The sequence below is a fragment of the Pollachius pollachius genome (assembly GCF_949987615.1).
Source record: "Pollachius pollachius genome assembly, chromosome: 17".
Lineage (NCBI taxonomy): Eukaryota > Metazoa > Chordata > Actinopteri > Gadiformes > Gadidae > Pollachius > Pollachius pollachius.
In genome coordinates, this window is record NC_136950.1 from 17,812,963 (window position 1) to 17,838,814 (window position 25,852).

Genomic DNA, 25,852 nt, shown 5'->3' on the forward strand with positions numbered 1-25,852 from the left:
GAACTACATCTTGGACAGCATATTCCTCAAAGGTCTTTGATGTCTTTGGAGACAATGAATACACAAGAGAGGAACCATCAATGATAATAGCACCACATTCTGGTTGTTTGTCAGGAGGAGAAATGGTAGCTTCCAAAATGTTTGCAAGCTGAGACTTCTGGCCGTAGTAGAGTTTCCCTGTGTCGCTCAGTGCTGCAGGGAAAGACTGATTCTCATGCTTAAAGAACTCAAGCAGGTCACACTCTCGTGATTGGCAGGATATAAAGAGCTGTGAGAACAGGCGACAGTCATCTTTGAGTACCTGCTTCTTCATGTCACTGCAAGCTGAAGCTGCTTCTTGGCGAAAGAAGTCAACTTTGTTCTTTTTAATCGGCCTATAGAAGGAAGTCTCATCACCCAGACCACTGAAAAAATCTCTGAAGGCAACTTGACCTTTCTCAAAGTGAGTTCTTACAAGCTCAGCAGCACTGGGATGTGCAATGTTTTTTCACATTCATTGAGCCTCTCATTCAGCTGCATGGTCATGGCTTGTCGCATCTCTGATGTTGGTTCCATCTTTTCGCATAAGAAACACTGCTGTACTTCAGTGCTAGCCCTTCGAATTTTTTGATGTCCTTCACCAGGATCATTTTGAGTTTCAGCTGCTCTTTTAGTGGCACGCTTGAGTTTGTAGTTGCTAAACATTTTGCGACAATTTTGGTGATACATTGCACCGTTTCGCCTCAATGTATCCTCAATGCCACCTCCATCATCCAATCTGGATGTGTCTAACCTGATGGGCAACAGGTTGATTGCCTGAAATAGAGGTATGTTTTTGGCTATCATGGAATAGCCGTCAGAACTACACTCATAACGGGTAGGGGGAGACTTCAACGCTGCTTTTGTATCTGTCTGACAGAGGCAACACTTGCTCCAGTCAGTTTTAGTAGCACAACTCAATGGATTATTGGCAGACATCTTATACAGTTGAAGGTCGAGGGATTATCCTTTTACCACCCAAACATACAAAATATCATAGCACATTGGAATATGGGATGCAACTAGGTTCAAGTATCTGGTGCCCTACACCTAGCCCGATCGTTCATCCAGTGCCATAAATCCTGTGCGATCTGTACACCATCCAGGTAACTAAAGCCCCGTTACCCTTGGCTCGGCTATCCCGCGCTGGCACATCCTGTCAATTCAGGTGCGGCTATCTAACTACAATACTACAACTAACTAAACTTCTAGTTGAGTCTATACAGGGGCTTATTAGATAGCATTTGGGACACTAAAGTATACTACAACTACAGTGAGTACACCACTACAACAGTTAGTAAACTACAACTACAGTTAGTACACTACAAGCTGACACTGAACCCCATGCTGAGTCTCACAGCAGTGATGTCACCAGTGTGCCCTGGTTGTGCTTTGACATCACTCTTATAAAAAATTACTAACCAATAAATGTTGACCACAGAATTTTAATGAATTATCATTTATATTGCTAAATTAGTACTTTTATTTCAGTAAAGAACGCTTGTGTTGCTGTATGTGTGTGTGTGTGTGTGTGTGTGTGTGTGTGTGTGTGTGTGTGTGTGGTGAGTGACAGTCAAAAGTTTGGACATATTTTCACAAATGATTCACACAAAAAACACATCCCTCAGAATTCTGCTGATTTTCACTTAAGATCATTGAAGAAAAAACGCGAAAACGCTACTTTTTAGTCATTTAATAGCCATTATCTTGAAAATTGGTGGCCATATTGGAATTCAATTGACACCATCGAGTTATTCCAGTCATAATACATTCATTTTGATGCTTGGATCATTAACATTCTTCTGTTAATTCAAGTTCTACCTCGAAAACCTTTTTTTGGCGTTTGACGAGGCGGCCATCTTGAAAACTGGCGGCCCTCTTGGATTTTCAGCTGGGCAACGTACTTTTATTAGAAGGTACATGACATGGCGGAATAGTGCACTGCATGATCATATCACTGTATATTTGTACTGCCATGCGCAAATAAAGGCGTGGCGAGCCGCCGCCGCGCAATGAGTAACGCTGTTCTAGACTAAAGCCACATCATTTAAGACGTAAAGAAATGTTAAATGGCCTAAATCAAGTGAAGGCATCCGAACAGAGTTCAAAAGGACGTCCACGCGTGGATCCTCTCCGGTCGAATCAGCGTCCACTGTCGAGGGAACAGCTCAGGACCCAGCCCCACCCTGGTACGAGCCGCCGTTGACACGCTCCAGGATCGTATGAGGGACAGGGTCCGACGTGCTAAACCACCTGCCATTGCTGACTCGAACCGAGTCAGGATTCGGATATGTAGGACTGCTTCCTCCATGTCTTGCGTATTATTAGCCTTTCAAACATGTCTTTGCGTGTAGAAGGAGTGGATATTGTTGCCTGGGACTAGAGCAGTACTATTTAATGAACGAGGACCGCTGCCGTGTTTAGCCTGCTGTAGTGAGTGTGAGGTATATTGGGTCACATCTTTAATGTCGACAGGTATATGTACAGTCGAGGTCAACCTGTCCTCCATCGCTCACCTGGAGCTGCAGGACCAGCTGAGGAAGACCAGGGGAGGAAGAGCAGCTGAGGAAGACCAGCTGAGGAAGAACAGGGGAGGAAGACCAGGGGAGGAAGAGCAGCTGAGGAAGACCAGCCTCTGACTGGGACCAGCTGAGGAGGACCAGGGCCCGGCTCTGACAGCCCCCCCCTGTTTACCAGTTGTGTTTGATGCATCAGGTTAAAGTCTGAGCGAGAGACCCAGCAGACTCGTGTATTAGGAATATATCATTTTATTGTCTGTGATCATCATTACATGGAGGTGAGTTTACACACACGTTTGTTTTTCTTGCGAAGCCACCGGAGAAGTGTGTGTGTGTACGCAGACGTCCACGCGTGGATCCTCTCTGGTCGAATCAGCTTCCACTGTGGAGGGAAGACTGGGATGAGTGACAGGACGTTTACATGCACCTCTTAATCAGATGGTCAACTTTGTCGGACAGAGTTAAATCCTTTTTCATTGAGGAGAGACAGATGCGTACCTCTAGGCGGCAAACTTATGCTCCTCCTCCTCCGTCTTCGCGGTCCAGCAGCCAACAGGTCCTCCTCCGGGTCCGGTCGCTCCGGGATGGTGGACTCAGAACCTCTGGCCTCGTGGCGGGAGAGGAGAGCCATTGAGCCGCTGAGGGAAACCTTTCATTAGAGCGATTTGGGTCCGCTGATAATGGTTTAATCATCACTCTTCAGACACAAATGTAGGCAGACTTTTAAAGAAATCAAATTTCCTCACGCTCATTGGCTGACTTTATATATTGAAGATCATTTGGGAATTGTTCACCTGCCATATCCCTGGGGGGCATTTTTGTCTGTTTTACTGCAGCTTTACTAGCCTGTTTGCAAAAAACCTAAACTGTGTTTAGGTGTGATCGGCTCCTCTGAAGCCTGCTCTCCACTTCCAGCAGCAGCGCCCTCCTGCGGCCGGATACTGTCCGGCCAGAGGATACTGTCTCTCGGTTATATATAAGGCTCTATTTTAACACTGATCGTTTTAGACATTGATGATCCACTCATATGCTGCGTTGCATATATATATATATACACACATACATACACACATATATATATATACATACATACATACATACATATATATACATACATACATACATACATACATATATATACATACACACACATATATATATATACATACACACACATATATATATATACATACATACATATATATATATACATATATATATATATATATACACACACACATATATATACATATATATATACATACATACATACATATATATACATATATATATACATACATATATATACATATATATATACATACATACAGTGTTGGGAAAGTTCACTTTCTACGTGAACTAGTTCAAAGTTCAGTTCACAAATTTTAAAATGAACTAGTTCAGTTAAACGTTCATAATTTAAAAATTTGAACTAAGTTCACAGTTCCAAAAAATGAACTAGTTCATAGTTCTTTTTTTCAATATGTTGCTGTGAGCTATTCGTTTTTTCCGGCATTTTGAACATTGAGCCCCCTTTGAGGTTTGTCTAGGATGAAATAGAGTGGTTGAATCAAGTATCGTAGCTTAATACAGTTTGTATCGTGTTTTATTGCACATTTAGCGCATTTTGTAAATCCCATTGATTTCTGTTGGAAGACTCAATGCTCGTTGGCCGGAAACGGAAAGGGGGGGGGTGTTCACGTTTGGTTGTAGTCTTTTCTCTCGGTTCTAGCCCTACTGATGAGATGGAGAACCGAGCGAAAAGACTACAATCAAACGTAAACAGCCCCCCTTTCCATTTCCGGCCAAAAAGCAATGATTCTATGAGGTATTCTAGTCCGCTGAGCTATGAGCCAGAGAGCTAACGTTATGGATTGTACATATTTATAATTCGAAATTCGTCTCAGCCTTTGTACCACAGATACTCTAGGGTCTATAGCATATAACCGTGTTGTCTGATTACAGTTTAATTCATTTTCCACAATTTAACAGCTCTTAGTTTTGAAGAAGAATCACCGCGCCATTCGTTTCAATGGGAATCGCGCCGGTCTGTACTTTCAAAATAAAGTGTACATATTTATAATTTGAAATTCGTCCCAGCCTTCATACGACAGATACTATAGGGTCTATAGCATATAACCGCGTTTTCTGATTACAGTTTAATGTAACAGTAAACTGGCAACACCGCATCTGCAAATTAACCTCTCAGGGATTACCATGGCAACCGGTCAAACAACACGGCGATCTGCGTGCTCATCCGCCGTGTTGATAAACAAATAACCCCCCTATTGAACGAAGTTAAACCGAGTGAGCGTGCCGTTCACAGGCAGTAATACAGTACGTTCAGTTCACGTTCGCCCAAAATATGAACGAGTTCATGAACTATCGTTCAATGAACGCGTTCAGGCACAACACTGCATACATATATACATACATACATACATACATACATACATACATACATACATACATACATACATACATACATACATACATACATAGGAATATATGTATTTATATATGTATACATAGCCTATTTATTTAATTGCTGCTCATGTTCAGTCATCTACTGAATACATCTTCATGTATTCCTCCCCACTGTTTTAGCCATCATGATATATATTCCTCTACCTGTGTACAGACTCCGCACTTTACTACTTTTCTTTGTACTGCAGGACGCCAGAGCCACCTCCCGGGATTAGACCTAACAACCACGGATAACACGGTTGGGGGCGGGGTAACGCATAAAAAAAAGAAAACAAAGTGAAGAAACTATGGCGACTATGGAGATACTGATTGGTTTCATACAGTTACAAACATTTGCAGTACTTTTGGAGCATCAGAGGCGTTTGGCACAACGTCGAATTTATGATGTTATGCTATCCGCGGACCGCTCGAACGCCTTCTCCAGCATCCTTGTATTAAATCCACCCTAACGAAGTGTAATCCAACATACTTTATATGTTGGTGTCTGCCCAAATATCCAAAAGACATTTCGTCTACTCTTCGCTACATGTTGAGCTTGAGATGTGAAAGCGGTCGCTTTCACATCTCAAGCGAACCGCACCAGGGTTCGTTTGGAGGCGTTAAATATACTAAGTTAAATGGCCTAAATCAAGTGAAGGGATCCGAACAGAGTAGTAGACCTGGAAAAGTGTGTTGACGTTATTCTTTCACATCTTGTTTATCGAGATAAGTTCCCAGAATGAGAAGGCCCATACAGATGAATGTGGTGTAAAAAGACACCACGCGATTTACGTTTGGCGAAAAGCCACATTCAACAGCCAACTTACGGTCTAAACAGTGTTCTCTTACTGCAGCCGTAAACTACTAGACTGGGTAGCCCCGCTCATTCTGCCGGAGATGAGATGACCTATTGAATGTCGGCGCATTCAATAGGGGCGCCACCAGAGGGCGCCCCCAACGCGTTTGCCGCCCTGCCTAGGCCATCGCCTAGGTCGCCTATGCCGAGCGCCGGCCCTGCACTTATCCTCATTGCTCACCTGGAGCTGCAGGACCAGCTGAGGAGGACAAGGGCCCCGGCTCTGACTGGGACCAGTGGAGGACCAGGGCCCTGGCTCTGACTGGGACCAGTGGAGGAGGACCAGCCTCTGACTGGGACCAGCGGAGGACCAGGGCCCTGGCTCTGACTGGGACCAGTGGAGGAGGACCAGCCTCTGACTGGGACCAGCGGAGGACCAGGGCCCCGGCTCTGACTGGGACCAGCGAAGGAGGACCAGCCTCTGACTGGGACTAGCGGAGGACCAGGGCCCCGGCTCTGACTGGGACCAGTGGAGGAGGACCAGCCTCTGACTGGGACCAGCGGAGGACCAGGGCCCCGGCTCTGACTGGGACCAGCGGAGGACCAGGGCCCGGCTCTGACTTGGACAGTGGAGGACCAGGGCCCAGCTCTGACAGCCACCCCCCCCCCCCCCCTTGTGTACCAGTTGTGTTTGATGCATCAGGTTAAAGCCCGAGCGAGCGACCCAGCAGACTCGTGTATTAGGAATATTTTTTAATGGTACTACAAAAAGAAAAGACGGACTACAGAGCGCTCTACACAAGCAGCACATGATCAGTATGTTACAATATAAAACAGGCATCCACGGCGTCAGTGTTTGCTCTTCTTGGACTTCTTGTGGGAGCGGTGCGGCGACCGGGACCTGGAGCGGGACTTCTTACTGGACTTCTTGGGGGTCCGGGATCTGGAGCGCCGGGAGCGTTTGGGGGTGCGGGGGGCGGAGGGAGACCTGAGGACGACCACGGGGAAGAGTTTGAGAGTTTTAGCGGACGGAACCGAACGCGGCTGCTGTGAGCTGCTAGGAGTTGGCCAACACTACTCAGCCGAGCGTCTCACCGCTTTGGAGATGTAGCGTATAGTAACATAATGTAGCATGATGCTAGTTAGCCTAACTTCGGAGGTCTTGGTGCTATCGTATGTAGCATGATGCTAGTTAGCGTCTCACCACTTGGAGGTCATCTTGGTGCCAATAGATGTACTATGTATTGCACTTTAACGTAGCATGATGCTAGTTAGCCTAGCGTCTCACCTCTTGGAGGTCTTCTTGGTGTCAACAGAGGTAGCATGTAGTACCATAATGTAGCACGATGCTTGTTAGCCTAGCGTCGGATGTCTTGGTGCTAACAGACGTAGCATGCCGCTAGTTAGCCTAGCATCGGAGGTCTTGGTGCTGACAGACGTAGCATGATGCTAGTTAGCCTAGCGTCTCACCTCTTGAAGGTCTTTTTCGTGCCAACAGATGTAGCGTATACTTCTATAACGTAGCACGATACTTCTTAGCCCAGCCTCGGAGGTCTTGGTGCTAACAGATGTAGCATGATGCTAGTTAGCCTAGCATCTCACTTCTTGGTGCCAACATTTGTAGTGTACAGTGCTGGTTAGCCTAGGATCTCACCTCTTGGAGGTCTTCTTGGTGCCAACAGATGTAGCGTATACTACTATAACGTAGCATGACGCTAGTTAGCCTAACGTCGGACGTCTTGGTGCTAACAGACGTAGCATGATGCTAGTTAGCCTAGCGCCCCACCTCTTTGAGGTCTTCTTGGTGCCAACAGACGTGGCGTATACTACTATAACGTAGCATGACGCTAGTTAGCCTAACGTCGGACGTCTTGGTGCTAACAGACGTAGCATGATGCTAGTTAGCCTAGCGCCCCACCTCTTTGAGGTCTTCTTGGTGCCAACAGATGTAGCGTATACTACTATAACGTAGCATGACGCTAGTTAGCCTAACGTCGGACGTCTTGGTGCTAACAGACGTAGCATGATGCTAGTTAGCCTAGCGCCCCACCTCTTTGAGGTCTTCTTGGTGCCAACAGACGTGGCGTATACTACTATAACGTAGCATGACGCTAGTTAGCCTAACGTCGGACGTCTTGGTGCTAACAGACGTAGCATGATGCTAGTTAGCCTAGCGCCCCACCTCTTTGAGGTCTTCTTGGTGCCAACAGATGTAGCGTATACTACTATAACGTAGCATGATGCTAGTTAGCCTACTGCGGTGGTCTTGGTGCTAACAGACGTAGCATGATGCTAGTTAGCCTAGCGCCCCACCTCTTTGAGGTCTTCTTGGTGCCAACAGATGTAGCGTATACTACTATAACGTAGCATGACGCTAGTTAGCCTAACGACGGACGTCTTGGCGCTAACAGACGTAGCATGTTGCTAGTTAGCCTAGCGCCCCACCTCTTTGAGGTCTTCTTGGTGCCAACAGACGTGGCGTATACTACTATAACGTAGCATGACGCTAGTTAGCCTAACGTCGGACGTCTTGGCGCTAACAGACGTAGCATGATGCTAGTTAGCCTAGCGCCCCACCTCTTTGAGGTCTTCTTGGTGCCAACAGACGTGGCGTATACTACTATAACGTAGCATGAAGCTAGTTAGCCTAGCGCCCCACCTCTTGGAGGCCTTCTTGGTGGCGGTGCGCGGGGAGTCCTTGTGTGCGGAGCGGGACGAGGAGGAGGGCGTGTCTTTAGAGTAGGACCTCTCGGAGCGCTCCGACCGGGGGGAGGGGGAGCGGCCCCGCCGGCTGCTGCTGCGGCCCGGGCTGGGGGAGCCGCTGTGACGCCGTTTCCTAGCGACCACACAGACACAACACCGTTCGAACACCCGCAGGAGGGAGCTAGCATCTTATCCTTGTCACCTTTGTTGGACCAAGTGCTTGGCACTTGGTTCCATGGACATCCTCACCGTACCGACGGAGATATAGTGTCAAAAGCGTCTGCTAAATGTAAATGAGGCTGCAGGTCACATGAGGTACCTCTCCTTCCTGGTGGGCGTGTCCTCCTTCTCTTTCTCCTTCTTTAACTCCTTCAGCCGAGACTCCGCCTTCTCCTTCTCCCGCTTCTCTTTCTCCTTTTCCCGCTCAGCCTTCTCTTTCTCCTTCTCCTGGAACACATCAGTCATTCAGAAGCTCAGTTACCTTATCAAGCCGCTTTTCAAAGTAAAAGCCCAACATAAGCGTGGCTCTGCTCCCTTATCAAGCCGCTTTTCAAAGTAAAAGCCCAACATAAGCGTGGCTCTGCTCCCTTATCAAGCCGCTTTTCAACCTAAAAGCCCAACATAAGCGTGGCTCTGCTCCCTTATCAAGCCGCTTTTCAACGTAAAAGCCATACATAAGAGGGGCTCTGCTACCTTATCTAGCATCTTTTCAAAGTAAATGCCATGCACAAGAGTTGCTCGGCTACCTTTTCGAGCATCTTTTCAAAGTAAAAGCCATGCATAAGAGTTGCTCAACTGCCCTATCGAGCATCTTTTCAAAGTAAAAGCGTACCTTCTGCAGTAGTTTGTCTCTGTAGTGTTCCACCTGCTCCAGGAGGCTCTGGCCGGACTTCTTGGGCCGCTTCCCCGACTCCAACTCATCCTGGAACTTCATCACCTTCACCTGAAATGACACACTGTGTTACATGCTTTTATCGTGATGGGGCCTGGGTACAAAGTCTTATCTGAAGGCTTTTATTGTGACGGGGCCTGGGTACACAGTCTTATCTGAAGGCTTTTATTGTGACGGGGCCTGGGTACACAGTCTTATCTGAAGGCTTTTATCGTGATGGGGCCTGGGTACAGGGTGTATCTGAAGGCTTTTACTGTGACGGGGCCTGGGTACACTGTCTATTTGAAGGCTTTTATTGTGAAGGGGCCTGGGTACACGGTGTATCTGAAGGCTTTTATTGTGCCGGGGCCTGGGTACACGGCCTATCTGAAGGCTTTTATTGTGACGGGGCCTGGGTATCTCTAGGGATTGTTTTAGGATAGAGCCTTGGTGTAGTCTTTCAAAAAGCTTTTATTGTGACAGGGCCTTGGTCTATCTAGGGTTTTTATTGTGACAGGGAGAGGAAGTACCTCGATCTCTCGGAGCTTGGTGCGTTTCTCCTCGTTCATCTCGGCCTGCTTGCCCTTCCCGTCTCCGTCATCTCGCAGCGGATTGGACGGGCCGGCCGGGTCAGAGGACGGACTGCGGTCTTCCTCGCTGTCGTCGTCATCACTGCAGACGACAACACAGAGCTCCATGAGACCCAGAGGACACGGCACCACACTGCCCTACTACCAGACGCTGAACCCCAGGAGCCCCGAAGGAACCCAACTCACACTCTGGACTCTTCCGGCTGCTCAAACACCTCCCACTTGGACGTAGTTACAGCTGGGGGAGGGGTGAACACACTGCAGGTTAGCCAACCAATCAGGGAGCACACCACTGTGTGTGTGAATGAGTGAGTGAGTGAGTGAATCAGTGTTTGAGTGAGTGACTGAGTGAATCAGTGTTTGAGTGAGTGAGTGTCAGCGAGAGTGAGTGAGTGAGTGTCAGAGTGAGTGAGTGAGTGAGTGAGTGAGTGAGTGAGTGAGTGAGTGAGTGAGTGTCAGAGTGAGTGAGTGAGTGAGTGAGTGCGTACCCTGTGACTCCAGCTCAGCCTCGTCTACCGCCTCCCACTTGGAGGGCGCCACCTTGAAGGTTCCCTCTTTGGACTGATCCACTGGAATAGAGAGAGGGGGGGGGGGGGGGGGGGTTACTCACACCAGACACACCAATCCCCGCCCCTGTAGGCCCCGCCCCCTCTAGGCCCCGCCCCACTCACAGGGCACCCCGTCCAGGTCCTCCTCCAGGGGTTTGATGGGGACCCCGTCCAGGTCGTCGGGCGGCGCCCCGTCCAGCAGCACCACCCCGTCGATGGGGATCCCGTCCACGTCCTCCATGGGGGAGCCCCCCTCCAGGTCCCCGATGGGGGCGCCGTCCACGTCCTCCACCACCTCGGGCTGCAGGGACCGGCCGGGCAGAAGGGGCATCAGACAGGGGGTTCCACTCGGAACACCGCGAGCCGTCGCGACGTCATTCACTCGTTCATTTTATTGTGTTACCCCCACCAGGCCTGGGCCTGGGCCTGGTGGGGGAGCTACTGACCTCCATAAGGAGGCCCAGACTTGGTGGGGGAGCTACTGACCTCCATAAGGAGGCCCAGACTTGGTGGGGGAGCTACTGACCTCCATAAGGAGGCCCAGACTTGGTGGGGGGGCTACTGACCTCTACAGGAAGGCAGACGGGTTCCTTCTCCACAGTGATGTTGACGAGGCCCAGGAAGATGTTCTGGAGCTTGATGAGGAAGGGGTCCGGGTACACGGCCCAGTCCTCCCACGCACGGAAACACGCCATCACGCGTTGCTGCAGCAATGCAAAAAGACTCTTTAGGACTCACTGCTACACACTTGGTTCATACCGTGTTACCTCTTGTATACGCGATCAGAGGATGCAATATGACTTTGTCTGGATGACTATTCCCTGATTAATAATGAAGTAGCAGACAGCCTGGCCTCTTAGTCTAGCATTAGCTGCTTTCTGCAGGGGAAGACACAGGGACCAAAATGGAAATAAGCCTTCGGGCTTTATTTGTGTCATCCCTGACTATTTATGTATTTTAATGTATGACACAGAGCGCTGTTCATATTTTATAACATAATGGTCAAATAAAAATCAATCAATCAAGACTGACGCGAGGGAGGAGATCAAGAAGGAGCTGGGGGAGGAAAGGTGGCAGACGATGAAGCCTACCTTGAAGTTCTCAGACTGCAGGTGGCCCTGGATGCTTTTGTAGGTGGAGTTGAGGTCGGCGAAGATCTGACACAGCTTGGTCTCAAAGCTTCACCGGAGACGACAGGAGGAGGAGGAGGAGGGTTTAACACACTGGTACACAGCAAAGGACCAACCGTTTGGAGCAGCAGGAAACAGACTTACAACTTCCTGTAGTAGGAGGCGTTGGACACTTTGGCAGAGGAGTTGTAGAGAACGTCGGAGACCAAGTAGAGCCGAGCGATCTGAAGCCACGGGAACACACACACGTTACACACGGGGCACGGGACGGCTCAGCTCAGGAGGTAGAGCGGGTGGTGGAGCAGTCGTCTTGTAACCGAAAGGTTGCTAGTTCGATCCCCAGCTCCTCCTAGCTGAGTGTTGATGTGTCCCTGAGCAAGACACTTAACCCTTAACTGCTCCTGACTGGTTGACTCTGCCGTCGGTGTGTCAATGTGTGTATTAACCGATGTAAGTCGCTTTGGATAAAAGCGTCTGCTAAATGCCCTAATTGTAATTCTAATGGTAATGTGTGAGGGGGGGCGTGTGGGATCGGGGGGTGGGGGATGGTGGTGGAGGTGTGAGAGGGGGGGGAGGGGGGGGGGGGGGGTGAGACGTTGTAGAACATTTACATGCGCATTTAGCAGACGCTTTTATCCAAAGCGACTTACAATAAGTGCATTTGTTACAATAAGTACATCTGTCAGAAGTGAAACAATATATCGCTGTCGGTACAGTAAAGATGTTCATAGAACCAAGTGCAAGTATTTACAATCGCTAGGCTAACCCATTCCCCGTGTAAAGCAACGATAGCAGCTACTGTAGATGCTACACAATTAAGTACCTTGAATAAGTGCAATGTACAAGTGCCAGGACGTACAACATTCAATGGGGGCTGTGCATTGGTTTCTATGCAGAGTCGAGGTGAACTCTGAACAGGTGGGTTTTGACTCAACACACTACCTTCTTGGGCAGGGCGGTCTTCAGGATGGACAGGGACTCGGCGATGCACTCCACTATCTCCTCGGCCGCGTCGGCCCGGGTCAGGCAGAACAACATGGCCTCGGCGACGTCCCCCTTCCTGGGGGTCAGCGCCCGGAGCATCTCCTCCAGCTGGTCTCGCTCTCTGGGGGGGGGGGGGGGGGGGGGGGGACGGGGGGGACACCGAGACACGGGGACGCACTCCATCATCATCACACTCAGTACAACACTTCAAGGCCAATTCAAGTTTTAAGAAGAATATTAGAATTTGAGGAGAGAGATGGAGGGAAGGGTAGAAAGATTGAGAGAGACGTAGAGTTGTTCCAATACCAATACGCTGTATCGGTAAATGCTCGCATTGGCCGATGCTCAAGGGAATCTGAACATCTCTAGATGGCAGTGATATAAATGTTGTTAAGTAAATAAGTGTATTGGACTGTAGGGCTGCTCGATAAAGGGAAAAAACATAATCTCGATTATTTTGGTCACGATTATTCAAAAGATCATTTTTGAGTTTGAAAACATGATGTATTTATTCAGCATGTCTCTCCAAAAAACACTTTCTAACTGAGAACTTAGAAATTTCGCCTTAAAAAAGCAAATGTTCAGATCCAAAATAATGTACAGATATGTATCCAGCTGTTCTTCTGCACGTTCTATAAAACATTTACCAAAAAAACAAAAACATAGAAAAACTAGATTATATTAGTTTTGTGATCGTTTGATGCTAAAATCAAAAACGGGATCGAAATTCGATCAATCGCCCAGCCCTATTGGACTGTAGCCGAGACGTACTAGACTGTATCTAGTGCCACTCACTCTTCCTTGAGGGACCCCTTCTTGCCAGCCTCCTCCTCTTCCTCCTCCTCTTCGGCGTCGTCGTAGGGCCCGTGGAGGTAGGGGTTTAGGGGGGGCGGCCGCCACAGAGAACCGTTCTTAAACATCCTGAAGTCCTCCGTCCTCCACTTGGCTGGCGCTTCACCCTGGAGGGAGGCAGGCGGTGAGCGCTCGTCCAGTGACAACAGTGGAGGAAGAGGAGGTGTAAGCACAACGCCACACCTACCTGGAGGATGGTGTAGAGCTTCCAGCGGTAGTACACGTGGGCGGGACTCTGATTCTCAAATAGGAACCTGGGAGAGAGGCACAACGTTAGAATCACAGCGGATTGAGCAGGTACAACAGGTGACGACAGGGCAGGTAAGACAGGTGACGACAGAGCAGGTATGACAGGTGAGAGGACAGAGCAAGTACGACAGGTGTGACGACGGGTGTGACGACAGAGCAGGTAAGACAGGTGAGAGACGGCAGAGCAGGCACGACAGGTGAGACAACATAGCAGGTGCGACTCTCACCTGTACATGGGGTTGTTGATCTCACGGTTCATGATCATGGCTTCGAACATGGGCCCCTCGCGCACAACAAACTCGATCATTCGGTGGATGAGGGAGAGTAAATTCCTAGGAGAAAAACACAGTTAAAGCACACGCATTGAGACGTCCACCTAGCCGGCTTCTGCATCCACACTGCAACAACACTACACACGTACTACTTTACTTAGCCACGCTGGTGTGTGGACCAGACACAAGGACAGATCAGAGCTGTGTGTACGTACGACTAGGTGTGTCTGTGTGTGTGCGTCTTTGTCTTGGTGTGTATATCAGGCAGTAGACTGCGACAGCTTGCTGTAGCTCTATAGCTCTGCTGGCTTAAGCCTAAAGTGGCCAGCAAAACAAAGGGGTGTCTTTCATTGGACAACACAGATCACATGTACTTGTATTGGAGCCCATCGTACCAATGGCGGGGGAAACTCTGTATACTTTCCCAATCCATCCCATGATGCCTTGCGGGGGGTCCCTCGCTGCCGCAGACAGTTCAACTTGTGCTGCCCACCGAGGCCAATGTCAAAGGTCATAGTTCTTAAAGACTAGTGGAGGGTTTTGGGAGGCAGCAGCCAGGCCGACTGGGGCTCTGCTGCCGGGGGCGGAGCCTGGGGGGGGTGGCGGCCGGAGCGTGTGAGCAAGGGTCCCGACATGGAGGTCATGGTGTGGGCGCGGCCCTGCGTCTACAGTGGTGTGTGCTGTGGTCAGAGCTGTGGCTACTGCTGTCTGCTGTGAGGGTGCTTTAGAGCTGGAGTCAGTCTTCACCAATCAGGGACCGTTGCTCACCCACACTAGCCCCGCCCCCCGGACGTGCCGTGATCCAATTGGTCCAACTTTAGGGTTCTTAATGGGATGTTTTTTTTGTTTCTAAGTTTTTACACCAATTAAAAAAAGAAAAACATGTACCTTTCTGTTGGGATAACCACTTTGACTATGGCGTGCGACAGAGTCTGTATATGAAGTCACATCAGATAATAAACATAGAATATGTGAGTATTGTTAAAAGGCAACAGGTGATAAATATAAAAAATGCATTGAAAACAAATTGCTTAACTATCAGTTCTACGATAGCAAACCCTCCGGACACTTAAGACTAGTAAAATACTAACACCCTCAGACACTAGCCTAACTACAGACGCTAAGGGCTAGGCTCAAGGCTAATGTCTAAGCAGCTAAGCTCACAGAAGATAGCCTATGCTAAGCTAACTGAACATTGGCTAGTCTAATAGCAGAGGCTATGATAGGCTAACATAACACGATGTGCTAGGCTAACAGAACAAGGGCTATGCTAGGCTAACAGAATAAGGGCTATACTAGGCTAACAGAACAAGGGCTATACTAGGCTAACAGAACAAGGGCTATGCTAGGCTAACAGAATAGCAGGTATGCTAGGCTAACTGAACAGCTGAACTTGCAGTACTTGTGGTGCTGGATGCTAGCCTGTCATGCTAGTTACCTTGTCGAATTCCTCCTTGTTCTTGGGCGGGGGGAGGAGCGCGGCGGCGGGGTTCTTCAGGCGCTCGCGGGGCTGTGCGTTGAAGGGCAGGCCGGAGGGAGGGGGGGGCAGCGTGTGTTCCATCATGGAGGGAGGGATGTAGATTGGGTGGGGGGGGATGGGCACGCCCTTCCCCCAGCCCAGCTTCATCTCAAAGTTCATGATCATCTTCCCTGTGGACAGAGAGGAACGGTCAGGAAAAACAGCCAGACAGTCTGTGAAAGAGCCTGAAAACAATCTGTGAAACAGCCTGACAACAATCTGTGAAACAGCCTGAAAACAATCGGGAAAACAGCCTGAGAACAGTCTGTAAAAACAGCCTGACAACAGTCTGCACGAACAGCCAGACAAAAGTCTGTAAAACAGCCTGTCAAGTCTTTAAAGTTTACAAATGTTTGCATTTAAAAGTATACAATCGTCTTAACATTCTACACCAGTTTAATGTCCAGAACAGTTTGTAAAGTTAACACTCCAAGTCAGTGTTTAACAGCAAGAAGTGTATAACAGTCTGTAAAGTTTACAAACGTTTGTCAAGTCTACCGCTGCCTGTAAAGTTTACAACTGCCTGATGTCCAGAACAGTTTTTGTTAAGTCTACAACAGACTGTAAAGTAGTTTCTGAAGTCTAAAAAAGGTCTTCACATTCTACAACATTTTGTTGAGTCCAGAACAGTTCGTAAAGTAACAGTAACAGTCTAAGTCGATGTTTGAAGTGTACAACAGTCTCACTGTGTGGAGCCTCCACAGAGCAGCTGTAACGCGCAGGGAGACGTACCGTTTAGGTTCTTTAGGGCGCGTTCCGCATCCCTCCTATTCATGAACGCCACAAAACCACAGTTCCTCTCCCGAGCCCGCTCCTCGTCTGTCCTGGGCCACATGATCTTCACACTAGCTAGCGGCCCATAGCGCCCAAACTCCTGGCACAGCATCTCCTCATTCATCTGCACAACCACCAAGCTAACAGTTAGCACAGCATCTCCTCATTCATCTACACAACTACCGAGCTAAAATTTTGCACAGCATCTCTTATTTCAACTGTACACCCACCACGTTACTGATAGCTGTTAGCATAACCTAGCATTTACACAACCAAAGCCACACACCTTGTAGCATGGCTATATGTTTAGGCTATACAATGATAGATACAATGGTACAATGAGATCTTTGGTTCATGTGATGGTACTGGCCTGTGGGTTGATGTTGCCAAGGTACAGGTTGGTGGTCGATGGATCTCCGACATCGTGAGAACCGGGCGCTGAGTCGTCCAGAACTGCACAGACACAAGACAGAGAACCCAACACTTACAGCAGTCTGATTGGACATTGCACGTGTGTGTTAGAAAGATGAAGATAAACAAAATTACCACTGGAAGGACGGTTTCTTCTGGAAGAACCATCCGCTAAAAGAAGCAGAGAGCAGAGTGAAGGACGTTTCTCAGCACAACCCGCCGCTTCAGAAGGGGCGTGTCTACCTACAGGATGGGGCTTGTCTAGCCTCAAGAAGGGGCGTATTCAGCTTCAGGGGGTATGTCTACCTACAAGAGGGGCTTGTCTACCTTTCGGAGGGGGCGTGTTTAGCTACAGGAGGGGTTGTGTTTCCCTGCCGCAGGGGGCGTGTTTCCCTGCCACAGAGGGCGTGTTTAAGCTACAGGAGGGGCATGTTTACCTACAGAAGGGGTGTGTTTAACTACAGAGGGGCGTGGCTAGCACCCAGAGTGCTGTTAAGGTGTGTGGTCAGGTTGGTGTTAAGACGTGGTTGGGGTGATGTTAAGGTGTTAAGGTGTGTGGTCAGGGTGGTGATTGTAGTTGATATCCCTTTGTAAACTACAAGGGCAATAATAAGCAATAACGGTACCAATAGAAAGATAACCCCTGGGGTTATCGTTAATACAAACTACTAGGTCAGAGTAAAAGAAAGAAGAAGTTTAAACACAGCTAGAACACAGCATGGATGGATGGTTCCTCTCCGACTGAAGTACACTTCATGTTTTGAAGTCAACAACACCCCCTACAATATCAGTCGGTAGCCATTTAGGGTTAGTACAAGGGTCCATATCTGATGCCAATAAAGTGAAGTAGAGCAAAGAAAGAAGTTTCACTCGGAGGTAGCTTAAGGTGGAGTCTCAAAATATCCATCTAAACTTGATGAGAAACTATCAGGTGATATTTCCAAGAATATTTCCCTTTTGACATTTGACCCCTCTACTAAAAGGTCAGGGGCAGGGCAGGATAGAATTGCACCACGCCAAACCAGGCCGGACAATTCTGTAGCTGCAGCAGGGTGTGAGGTTTGGGTGTAGCTGCAGCAGGGTGTGGTTTAGGTGTAGCTTCAGCAGAGTTTGGTTGGGTGTAGCTGCAGCAGGGTGTGTTTGGGTGTAGCTGCAGCAAGGATGTGAGGTTTGGGTGTAGCTGCACCAAGGTGTGTGTCTGGGTGTAGCTGCAGCAGTGTGTGTGTTTGGGTGTAGCTGCAACAGGGTGTAGTTTGGGTGTGTGTTTGGGTGTAGCTGCAGCAGGGTGTGTGTTTGGGTGTGGTTTTGGGTTTAGCTGTAGCTGTAACAAGGTGTAGGTGGGTGTGTGTTAAGGTGTGGCTACAGCAGGGTTTGTTGATGCAGCTCCAGCAGGATGTGTGGTTGGGTTCAGCTGCAGCAGGGTGTGTGTTTGGGTGTAGCTCCAGCAAGGTGTGTGTTTGGTTGTAGCTGCAGCAGGGAGTGTGGTTGGGTTTGTGTTTGGGTGGAGCTGCAACAGGGTGTGCGGCTGTAACTGCAACAGGGTGCAGTGTGGGTGAAGCTGTGGGGTGGAGAGGTACTTACAGGAGCGCCGTCCATCCGCACCGGACAGCGGCTCGAAGCGACTGACCCGGCCCTTGAGTTTGTGTCTCTCGTCTCTCTCCTCCTGGATTCTATGAACAGAGTAAACAGTTACCACCCACTCCAGGTAGCTAACTACAAACCCCAAGCCCATAACTAACCCCCCAGCTGACTACTAACCCCCCAGCTGACTATTAACCCCTAGCTGATCACTAACCACTAGCTGATCACTAACCCCTTTCGGCTGAGAACAAACAGTAGATAACTAACCCCCAACTTATAACTAATCCTACCCAACAGATAACCAACCCCCAGCTGATAACTAACCCTACCCGACAGATAACTTACCCCCAGCTGATAACTAACCCTACCCAACAGATAACTAACCCCCAGCAGTACTCCTTACTGTTTGAGCTCCTCTTTGAACAGCTCCAGGTTGCTCTTCTTCTTCTCTTTGTCGCTGGTTTTCTTAGCAGACTGAAACAGACATAACAACACGTTAGTGGTGTGGAGTCAATACCGACAACATGTTGGTACCATGTATTCAATGACAACATGTTGGTAGTACGGCGTAGGGTACAGGGATAGGGTTGCGTTAGGATACGTACGTGTCTTTTGTCAAGGACCAGGAACTGCGGGGGCGTGTCCAGCGGCAGGAAGCTCTTGCCCGGGCTGTTGGGCGCGTTCTCGAAGCGGGACTTTGGTTTGTACAGCTTGCCTTTCTTCTCGTCAGCGGCGGCTTCCTCTGAACAACCACAGAGAGAAACGTTTAATCGGACGCCGTCACGCGTGGCGTGGCCTGAGGGTTCAGGAATCGATCTCGCGAAAATGGCATCGGACCGTCTCTAGCCGCCGTGCTACCTTTTGATGCGTTGGCGATTCCTCCGCGTACGAAGGCCTTGACCTTGCCGTCCCCTCCGCCCTCGAAGGCCGCCAGGAACTCCTCGTAGATCTCGGCCGCGGCCCGCTCGTCCTCCTGAGATCACAACAGGAGGGTCAACTCGGTCGTGATGAATGCACATATACCAGACGCTTCCATCCACCCATTCACACACCAACGGCGCTGTCAACCATGCAGGGCGACAGCCAGCTTGTCGGGAGCAGTCAGGGTGAGATGTCTTACTTTGGGACACCTTGATACTCACCTAGGAGGAGCCGGGGATCGGACTAGCAACCTAGCAAAACCAACCCCTAAATCTAGCGGGCGGGCGGGCGCATCGCTGACCTGACGCTCAACTCACCTTCTTCTTCAGCTCATCTTGTTCCTTTTTGCTCAGTGTCCTCTTGGCCACCGCCATCTTCCCGATGCTGAACGACTTCAGCTTGCTCTCAAGTAGCGCCTGTAGTCGTGAACAAAAACATTCATTCATTAAGAAAATATTATTCATTCATTCACAAAATGAAAAACTCCCATGATTCAATGTGTTTGCTATTCTTATAAGCAGCCGAGGGCTTGTATCTGTTTATCCTACAGACATATTCCTGGAGTACTTCTGTTTTAATCACCCATCAGTTCCGAGCGCCTGAACCACAACGAGGACGTGTTTGTGGGTGTGATAAACTAAGTCGCTGGCGGCATTTTGAAAGTATTTATCTCGAACATCACATCGATTTGTCTTTCATTATGTCTGCATCCGAATCTTTATGCATTAAGTACTATGAGCCGTCCCGGGACCAGGCGCTAGTCACCCCCGGACCAGGGGCTCCGCGGGCCGGGATCAGGTAGCTGGCGGGCCGCTAGTGTGTTAATGTGAATCCGTTATCGTGACGCCATTTGGTGCAAGTTCAAAATTAACCGGATGTTTTATTTAATAACTTCCAACCACACTCTGCATGACATAAACCATCCGATATATATCACATTTCACACAAAGCAGGTATCGGTAGGCGAGACGGTAAACATGCTGGTTGTAAATCAGGTGGCCTCGCTCCGGCCACAACACGTTAGCCTAGCCACCATTAGCCTAGCACCCCGTTAGCCTAGCCGCAATGAGCTTCATCGATATAAACGATATGCATGATTAGGGAACAGCTTTTCGTTATTTAGCGCATTAGCTAAAACGGTTCAGACCAAGGGGACATGGATGTCCGCTCATAATCGAAACGTTGGCGTGTTGCTATAAAGACGTAAAGTGCAGAGTAGGTTCACCTTAGCGCTAGCTTTCTGAGAGCCCGCAGACGTTCGGTCCGCCATCTTTTGTGCACTAAGCAAAATCGAGCACCGAATACGAGATAAGTATTGAAATAAAATCGAGGCAAACGAATAGGATCCGGAATCATCGATAGGGCCGCCTGAATCGGTGGCGAGGGCGGCCACGCGAATTACATTACTATTATTTACCGTATGCAGACGGAGATTGTATCCTGCTATTTATTTATTTAAATGCACAGTGAAATGATTAATATGCCAGCTTATTTATTGTTTCGTAATGAAACTCGATACGCCCTCTCGTGTAGAGTCGTCGTCATTCCACCAGATGACGCCACACTACTGGTCTCTCCTCCGTTATGTATGGTCTTTATTATCTAAACTCTGATTCTAAACTTTGATTCTTATATCTAAGAGCGCACAACCTGAGATTATAAACACGAGGCCGATTTATGTATTTCCAATTATCATCATTGGTCCAGGGTGAGGAAAGCAAATGAACGGAATCCGTCATTCAAGTAGAGCCTGAGATCTGTAGGCAATTAATGACTAGTGGTCAATAAAAGTGGGGACAGGAATAGTAATGGTGAATAAAAGTGGTTCCACGTTTACTTGATTTAATATACGAGGGTATGCCGCTGTGAGGAAGTCAAGTTTATTCACGTCTCCGCTCTGCCCGAAGGCTGGTGAATATCTGAGCAGACTTCAGCCCGGCAGACAGCAGCGCCTCCCCCCTCCTCCCTCCCGAACAAGCAGTATATTCATGCGGATCTCCCCGGGACCCGACAGCCGTCAGGGACCTTGGACCGCCAGCCCCACCGTCTTCCTCTACTGCCACGGGTCCACCGCCAGCTGCCAGCCCCACACCATGCGGACTATCTTCTTCAGCACATGTGCGCTGCTGCTCCTCTCCTCAGTGTCTGCCCAGACCCCACAGAGGTAGGTCGTCTTTAATTCCTAACAATAACAACATTCATACACGTTAGGAATCCTAACTTTCTGGGTCTGATGAGTGCCCCACTGTGCTGAGGTCTCCTGCGTCACACCAGGTCGCTGTGTTGTTGTCTTGTAACCTATGGTTTGATAAAGCTTTGGGAGTTTAAAACGCAGACCCCGTGTCCCCACCCTCCCCACCCCTAGGCCATCCTTCACTTGCGGGGGCAACCTGACTGAGGAGTCCGGGCTGGTGGGCAGCCAGGGGTACCCCGGAGTCTACCCCCCCAACACCAAGTGTGTCTGGAGGATCACGGTCAGACCATATCATTATACATCATAGATGAATAATAACACATCAATTCATAATAACATTAATACACATTAATTAAACAAGTGCATCTGGAGAATCACGGTCAATTATCAATATTCATTTAAATAATAAATTGTATAAATATATTTATAATAGCATTAATACATATATGAATAAACATTATAATAACATTTATGGATGTATGAATAATTACATTAATATGACCATGTTGATCATATAAGCACAGTTGAGCACAATTAGAACACATAGGCAGTGTATTTACAAGCAGTTTGTTACTTATATCAACAGATTATTCATTTTATATGAACAGTTTATTCATTTTATATTAACAGTTTATTCATCTTATATTAACAGTTTATCATCTTATTCGGTGTATTCACTGATTCTGTTTATTCAAGCCTTTAAATTCGTCAGGTGTAGTCTTGGTCCAGTTAGGTCCTGTGTGAGGTGTAGTCTAGTCCATCCCCCTAGCAGGTACCTGTCCAGGTGTCTGGTAGGATGAGTGACAGCATGGTAGCTCCTCCCTCCTGGTAGGATGAGTGACAGCACGGTAACACCTCCCTCCTGGTAAGATGAGTGACAGCATGGTAACTCCTCCCCCCAGGTCCCCATTGGTCGGGTGGTCGTCCTCTCCTTCCGCTTCATCGACCTGGAGAGTGACAACCTGTGTCGCTATGACTACGTGGACGTGTACAGCGGGCACGCCGGCGGCCAGAGGCTGGGCCGCTTCTGTGGGACGGCGCGGCCGGGCGCGCTGGTCTCCACGGGCAACAAGATGATGGTCCAGATGATGTCCGACGCCAACACCGCCGGGAGCGGCTTCCTGGCGGTCTACTCTGCTGCCCACCCCCACCAGAGAGGTAGCCACACGCTAACGTAGCATGGTGCTAACGTAGCATGGTGCTAACGTAGCATGGGGTTAACATAGCATGGTGCTAACATAGCATGCTGCCCACCCCCACCAGAGAGGTAGCCACACGCTAACCTAGCACGGGGCTAACATAGCATGGTGCTAACGTGGCATGCTGCTAACATAGCATGCTGCCTGCTGCCCACCCCCATCAGAGAGGTAGCCGAACGCTAAGTTAGCATGGGGCTAACATAGCATGTTGCTAACATAGCATGGTGCCCACCCCCACCAGAGAGGTAGCCGAACGCTAACATAGCATGGGGCTAACATAGCATGTTGCTAACATAGCATGGTGCCCACCCTCACCAGAGAGGTAGCCGCACGCTAACGTAGCATGGTGCTAACATAGCATGCTGCCCACCACCACCAGATAGGTAGCCAAATGCTAACATAGCATGGTGCTAACATAGCATGAGGCTTAAATAGCATGGGGCTAACATACCATGCTTCCCATCCCCACCAGAGAGGTAGCAGCATGCTAACATAGCATGGTGCTAACATAGCATTGTGCTTATGTAGCATACTGCTTACGTAGCATGCTGTCTACCCCCACCAGAGTGGTAGCAACATGCTAGCATGTTAGCATTATAGCATGATGCTAACATAGTCAACCAAACATGGTGCCCACCCCCCACTAGAAAGGTAGGAGCAGGCTACAGAGAGATGTAGCAGCACGCTAACAGGCTGGCAGCATACCATGGGTATTAGAACAGGGTTAAGACTGTGAACGGTAGCACTGGTGGCAACCTACTGAGTCATGCCTGTAATGAGTCCAGTCAGAAGGGACCGTAAACACTGGGAAAGCTGAACTCTTACCTCAACACAGTGAGATTATGTGGTCGTCAGACAGGTCAGGGTCTAACAGCTGGGGGGCTGGTAAAGAGCTGAGCTCTGGTAGGACATGGTGAAGGTCACCGAATACACCGACTGAGGACAAGAGGTTTGAGGTTAACCAGCAGGAACATCTAGTCACAGCACCTCGCGGAATTTCCCACCAAACTTTGCCAACAACATCGCTCCCTTCTGCACTTTGTCTCCATTCCTCTCCTTTTTTCCCTCCCCACCTCTCTACCCTCCTCTCCCCCCTCCCCTCCTCTCCTCTCTCACCTCCCCCCCTCTCTCCTCTCATCTCTTCCCTCCTCTCTCCTCCTTTCTCCCCTCCCTTCCTCTCTCCTCTGCTCCCTCTCCTCCCCTCCTCTCCTCTCTCCCCTCCCCTCCTCTCCTCTCTCCCCTCCTTTCTCCCCTCCCTTCCTCTCTCCTCTGCTCCCTCTCCTCCTCTCCTCTCTCCCCTCCCCTCCTCTCCTCTCTCCCCTCCTCTCTCCCCTCCCCTCCTTCCTCTCTCCCCTCTCCTCATCTCTCCCTTGCCCTCCTGTCCTCTCCTCTATTCTCCTCCTTCTCTTCTCTCTATCTCCTTCTGTCGTGTGAGGTCTTCCTCATGTCGACTGTGATTGAGTGAGGTTAGGATAAATCACGGAAATTGGCTTCTAAATCTTCCCACAATGATTTACCTCGGGAACAGCGGGAGATATTCCTGTGGTTCCGGTGTAACCAAATATCACATTTCCGGGCCAAGATTCCTCTTCTGTGCACCAGCCATGGCTTTCAATGTTTTTGTCAGTGTTTCAAGTCCAGACGACATTTCGGCTCATCTCTTATACACAGAAATCAGAGCTTCTAAAAAGCTAAAAGCAAAAGAAAAATCAGGCGATGGTCAATGGTTGTCGAGATTGTTGCGCTCCACTATGATTCATACTTGATTGGTCGATGCTCCTCGCACTACAAACGAAAACCAGAGGGCGTCCCATACCAAAGCCTTGTCCTGTAGCCGTGGGATCCTGCACTCTGTCTATAGAGATGAGGTTAGGATCAGGTGGTGAGCTGACAGCTGGTGGTCCTGGACAGCTGTAGTACACCTTTAGTACACCTGTAGTACACCTTTCCCATCCTGAGCAGGAGAGGGTTCACTCAGGCCTTCCTTCTCCCCGTCCTGTTCGCTCTGAGTCAGCTCCCCACGCTGTGACCCCTCGCCTGGCTTCTGTGCGGAGGGTCTGATGCTGACAACATGTGGAAACTATCTCCCCGTCTCTCGCTCCCTCTGTAATCACTGGAGGAACCCAGCGAGGAACCACCGAAAGCATGCTCAAGTGTGTAATTACAACATGACGACATGTGTGTTTGTGTGTGTGTGTTTGTGTGTGTGTGTGTGTGTGTGTGTGCCTGTGCTTGTGTGTGCTTGTGTACGTGTGCCTGTGTCTGTGTGTGTGTGCATGTGTGTTTATGTGTTTGTTTGTGTGTGTGTGTGTGTGTGGGTGTGCGTGTGCTTGTGTACGTGTGCCTGTGTCTGTGTGTGTGTGTGTGTGTGTGTGTGTGTGTCTGTGTGTGTGTGTGTGTGTGCATGTGTGTGTGTGTGACTTCTCTGTGTGTCTTCAGGGGAGCTGTACTGCGGGGGTCTCCTTGATAAGCCCACTGGGTCCTTCAAGACCCCCAACTGGCCGGAGAAGGACTACCCAGCGGGGGTGACCTGCTCCTGGCGCATCGTGGCCCCCAAACACCAGGTCCAGACCCCCATCTAGACCTGGACCAGGCCGAGACCCCCATCTAGACCTGGACCAGGTCCAGACCCCCATCTAGACCTGGACCAGGTCCAAACCCCCATCTAGACCTGGACCAGGTCCAGACCCCCATCTAGACCTGGACCAGGTCCAGACCCCCATCCAGACCTGGACCAGGTCCAGACCCCCATCTAGACCTTGACCAGGTCCAAACCCCCATCTAGACCTGGACCAGGTCCGGACCCCCATCTAGACCTGGACCAGGTCCAGACCCCCATCTAGACCTGGACCAGGTCCAGACCCCCATCTAGACCTGGACCAGGTCCAGACCCCCATCCAGACCTGGACCAGGTCCAGACCCCCATCTAGACCTGGACCAGGTCCAAACCCCCATCTAGACCTGGACCAGGTCCAGACCCCCATCTAGACCTGGACCAGGTCCAGACCCCCATCCAGACCTGGACCAGGTCCAGACCCCCATCTAGACCTTGACCAGGTCCAAACCCCCATCTAGACCTGGACTAGGTCCGGACCCCCATCTAGACCTGGACCAGGTCCAGACCCCCATCTAGACCTGGACCAGGTCCAAACCCCCATCTAGACCTGGACCAGGTCCAGACCCCCATCTAGACCTGGACCAGGTCCAGACCCCCATCCAGACCTGGACCAGGTCCAGACCCCCATCTAGACCTTG

The 25,852-nt window shown here is 49.5% G+C and overlaps 2 protein-coding genes across 4 annotated transcripts in view; one reads left to right on the plus strand and one right to left on the minus strand.

Annotated features, from left to right (window-relative positions):
- Nucleotides 1-6,537: 6,537 nt before the first annotated feature.
- Nucleotides 6,538-20,477, minus strand: u2surp (U2 snRNP-associated SURP domain containing). Of its 3 annotated transcripts, XM_079754311.1 has the most exons (26): nucleotides 20,430-20,477; nucleotides 19,522-19,620; nucleotides 19,142-19,256; nucleotides 18,889-19,025; nucleotides 18,687-18,757; nucleotides 18,284-18,372; nucleotides 16,838-16,873; nucleotides 16,662-16,744; nucleotides 16,250-16,415; nucleotides 15,437-15,648; nucleotides 14,887-14,930; nucleotides 13,954-14,058; nucleotides 13,665-13,731; nucleotides 13,421-13,584; nucleotides 12,584-12,746; nucleotides 11,786-11,865; nucleotides 11,603-11,690; nucleotides 11,078-11,215; nucleotides 10,635-10,812; nucleotides 10,452-10,532; nucleotides 10,150-10,201; nucleotides 9,904-10,045; nucleotides 9,335-9,445; nucleotides 8,822-8,949; nucleotides 8,459-8,635; nucleotides 6,538-6,787 (listed from the first exon to the last, which is right to left on the minus strand). In XM_079754311.1, exons 1-26 carry the CDS (start codon nucleotides 20,472-20,474, stop codon nucleotides 6,649-6,651), a joined length of 2,910 nt encoding a protein of 969 aa, XP_079610437.1. In that variant the 5' UTR covers nucleotides 20,475-20,477; the 3' UTR covers nucleotides 6,538-6,648. The 3 variants fall into 3 exon arrangements, with proteins under 3 accessions (XP_079610437.1, XP_079610438.1, XP_079610439.1); XM_079754312.1 differs by lacking the exon at nucleotides 16,838-16,873; XM_079754313.1 differs by lacking the exons at nucleotides 14,887-14,930; nucleotides 16,250-16,415; nucleotides 16,662-16,744; ... (5 more) ...; nucleotides 19,522-19,620; nucleotides 20,430-20,477 and having other exon boundaries at nucleotides 15,437-15,574.
- A 692-nt stretch (nucleotides 20,478-21,169) lies between these two features.
- pcolce2b (procollagen C-endopeptidase enhancer 2b) overlaps nucleotides 21,170-25,852 on the plus strand; it is a 9,206-nt gene continuing 4,523 nt past the window's right edge. The window contains exons 1-4 of the mRNA XM_079755134.1: nucleotides 21,170-21,368; nucleotides 21,570-21,678; nucleotides 22,301-22,556; nucleotides 25,037-25,161. Coding sequence (XP_079611260.1) covers nucleotides 21,193-21,368; nucleotides 21,570-21,678; nucleotides 22,301-22,556; nucleotides 25,037-25,161 — 666 coding nt within the window. The 5' untranslated portion in view covers nucleotides 21,170-21,192. The remainder of the gene's footprint in view (nucleotides 21,369-21,569; nucleotides 21,679-22,300; nucleotides 22,557-25,036; nucleotides 25,162-25,852) is intronic.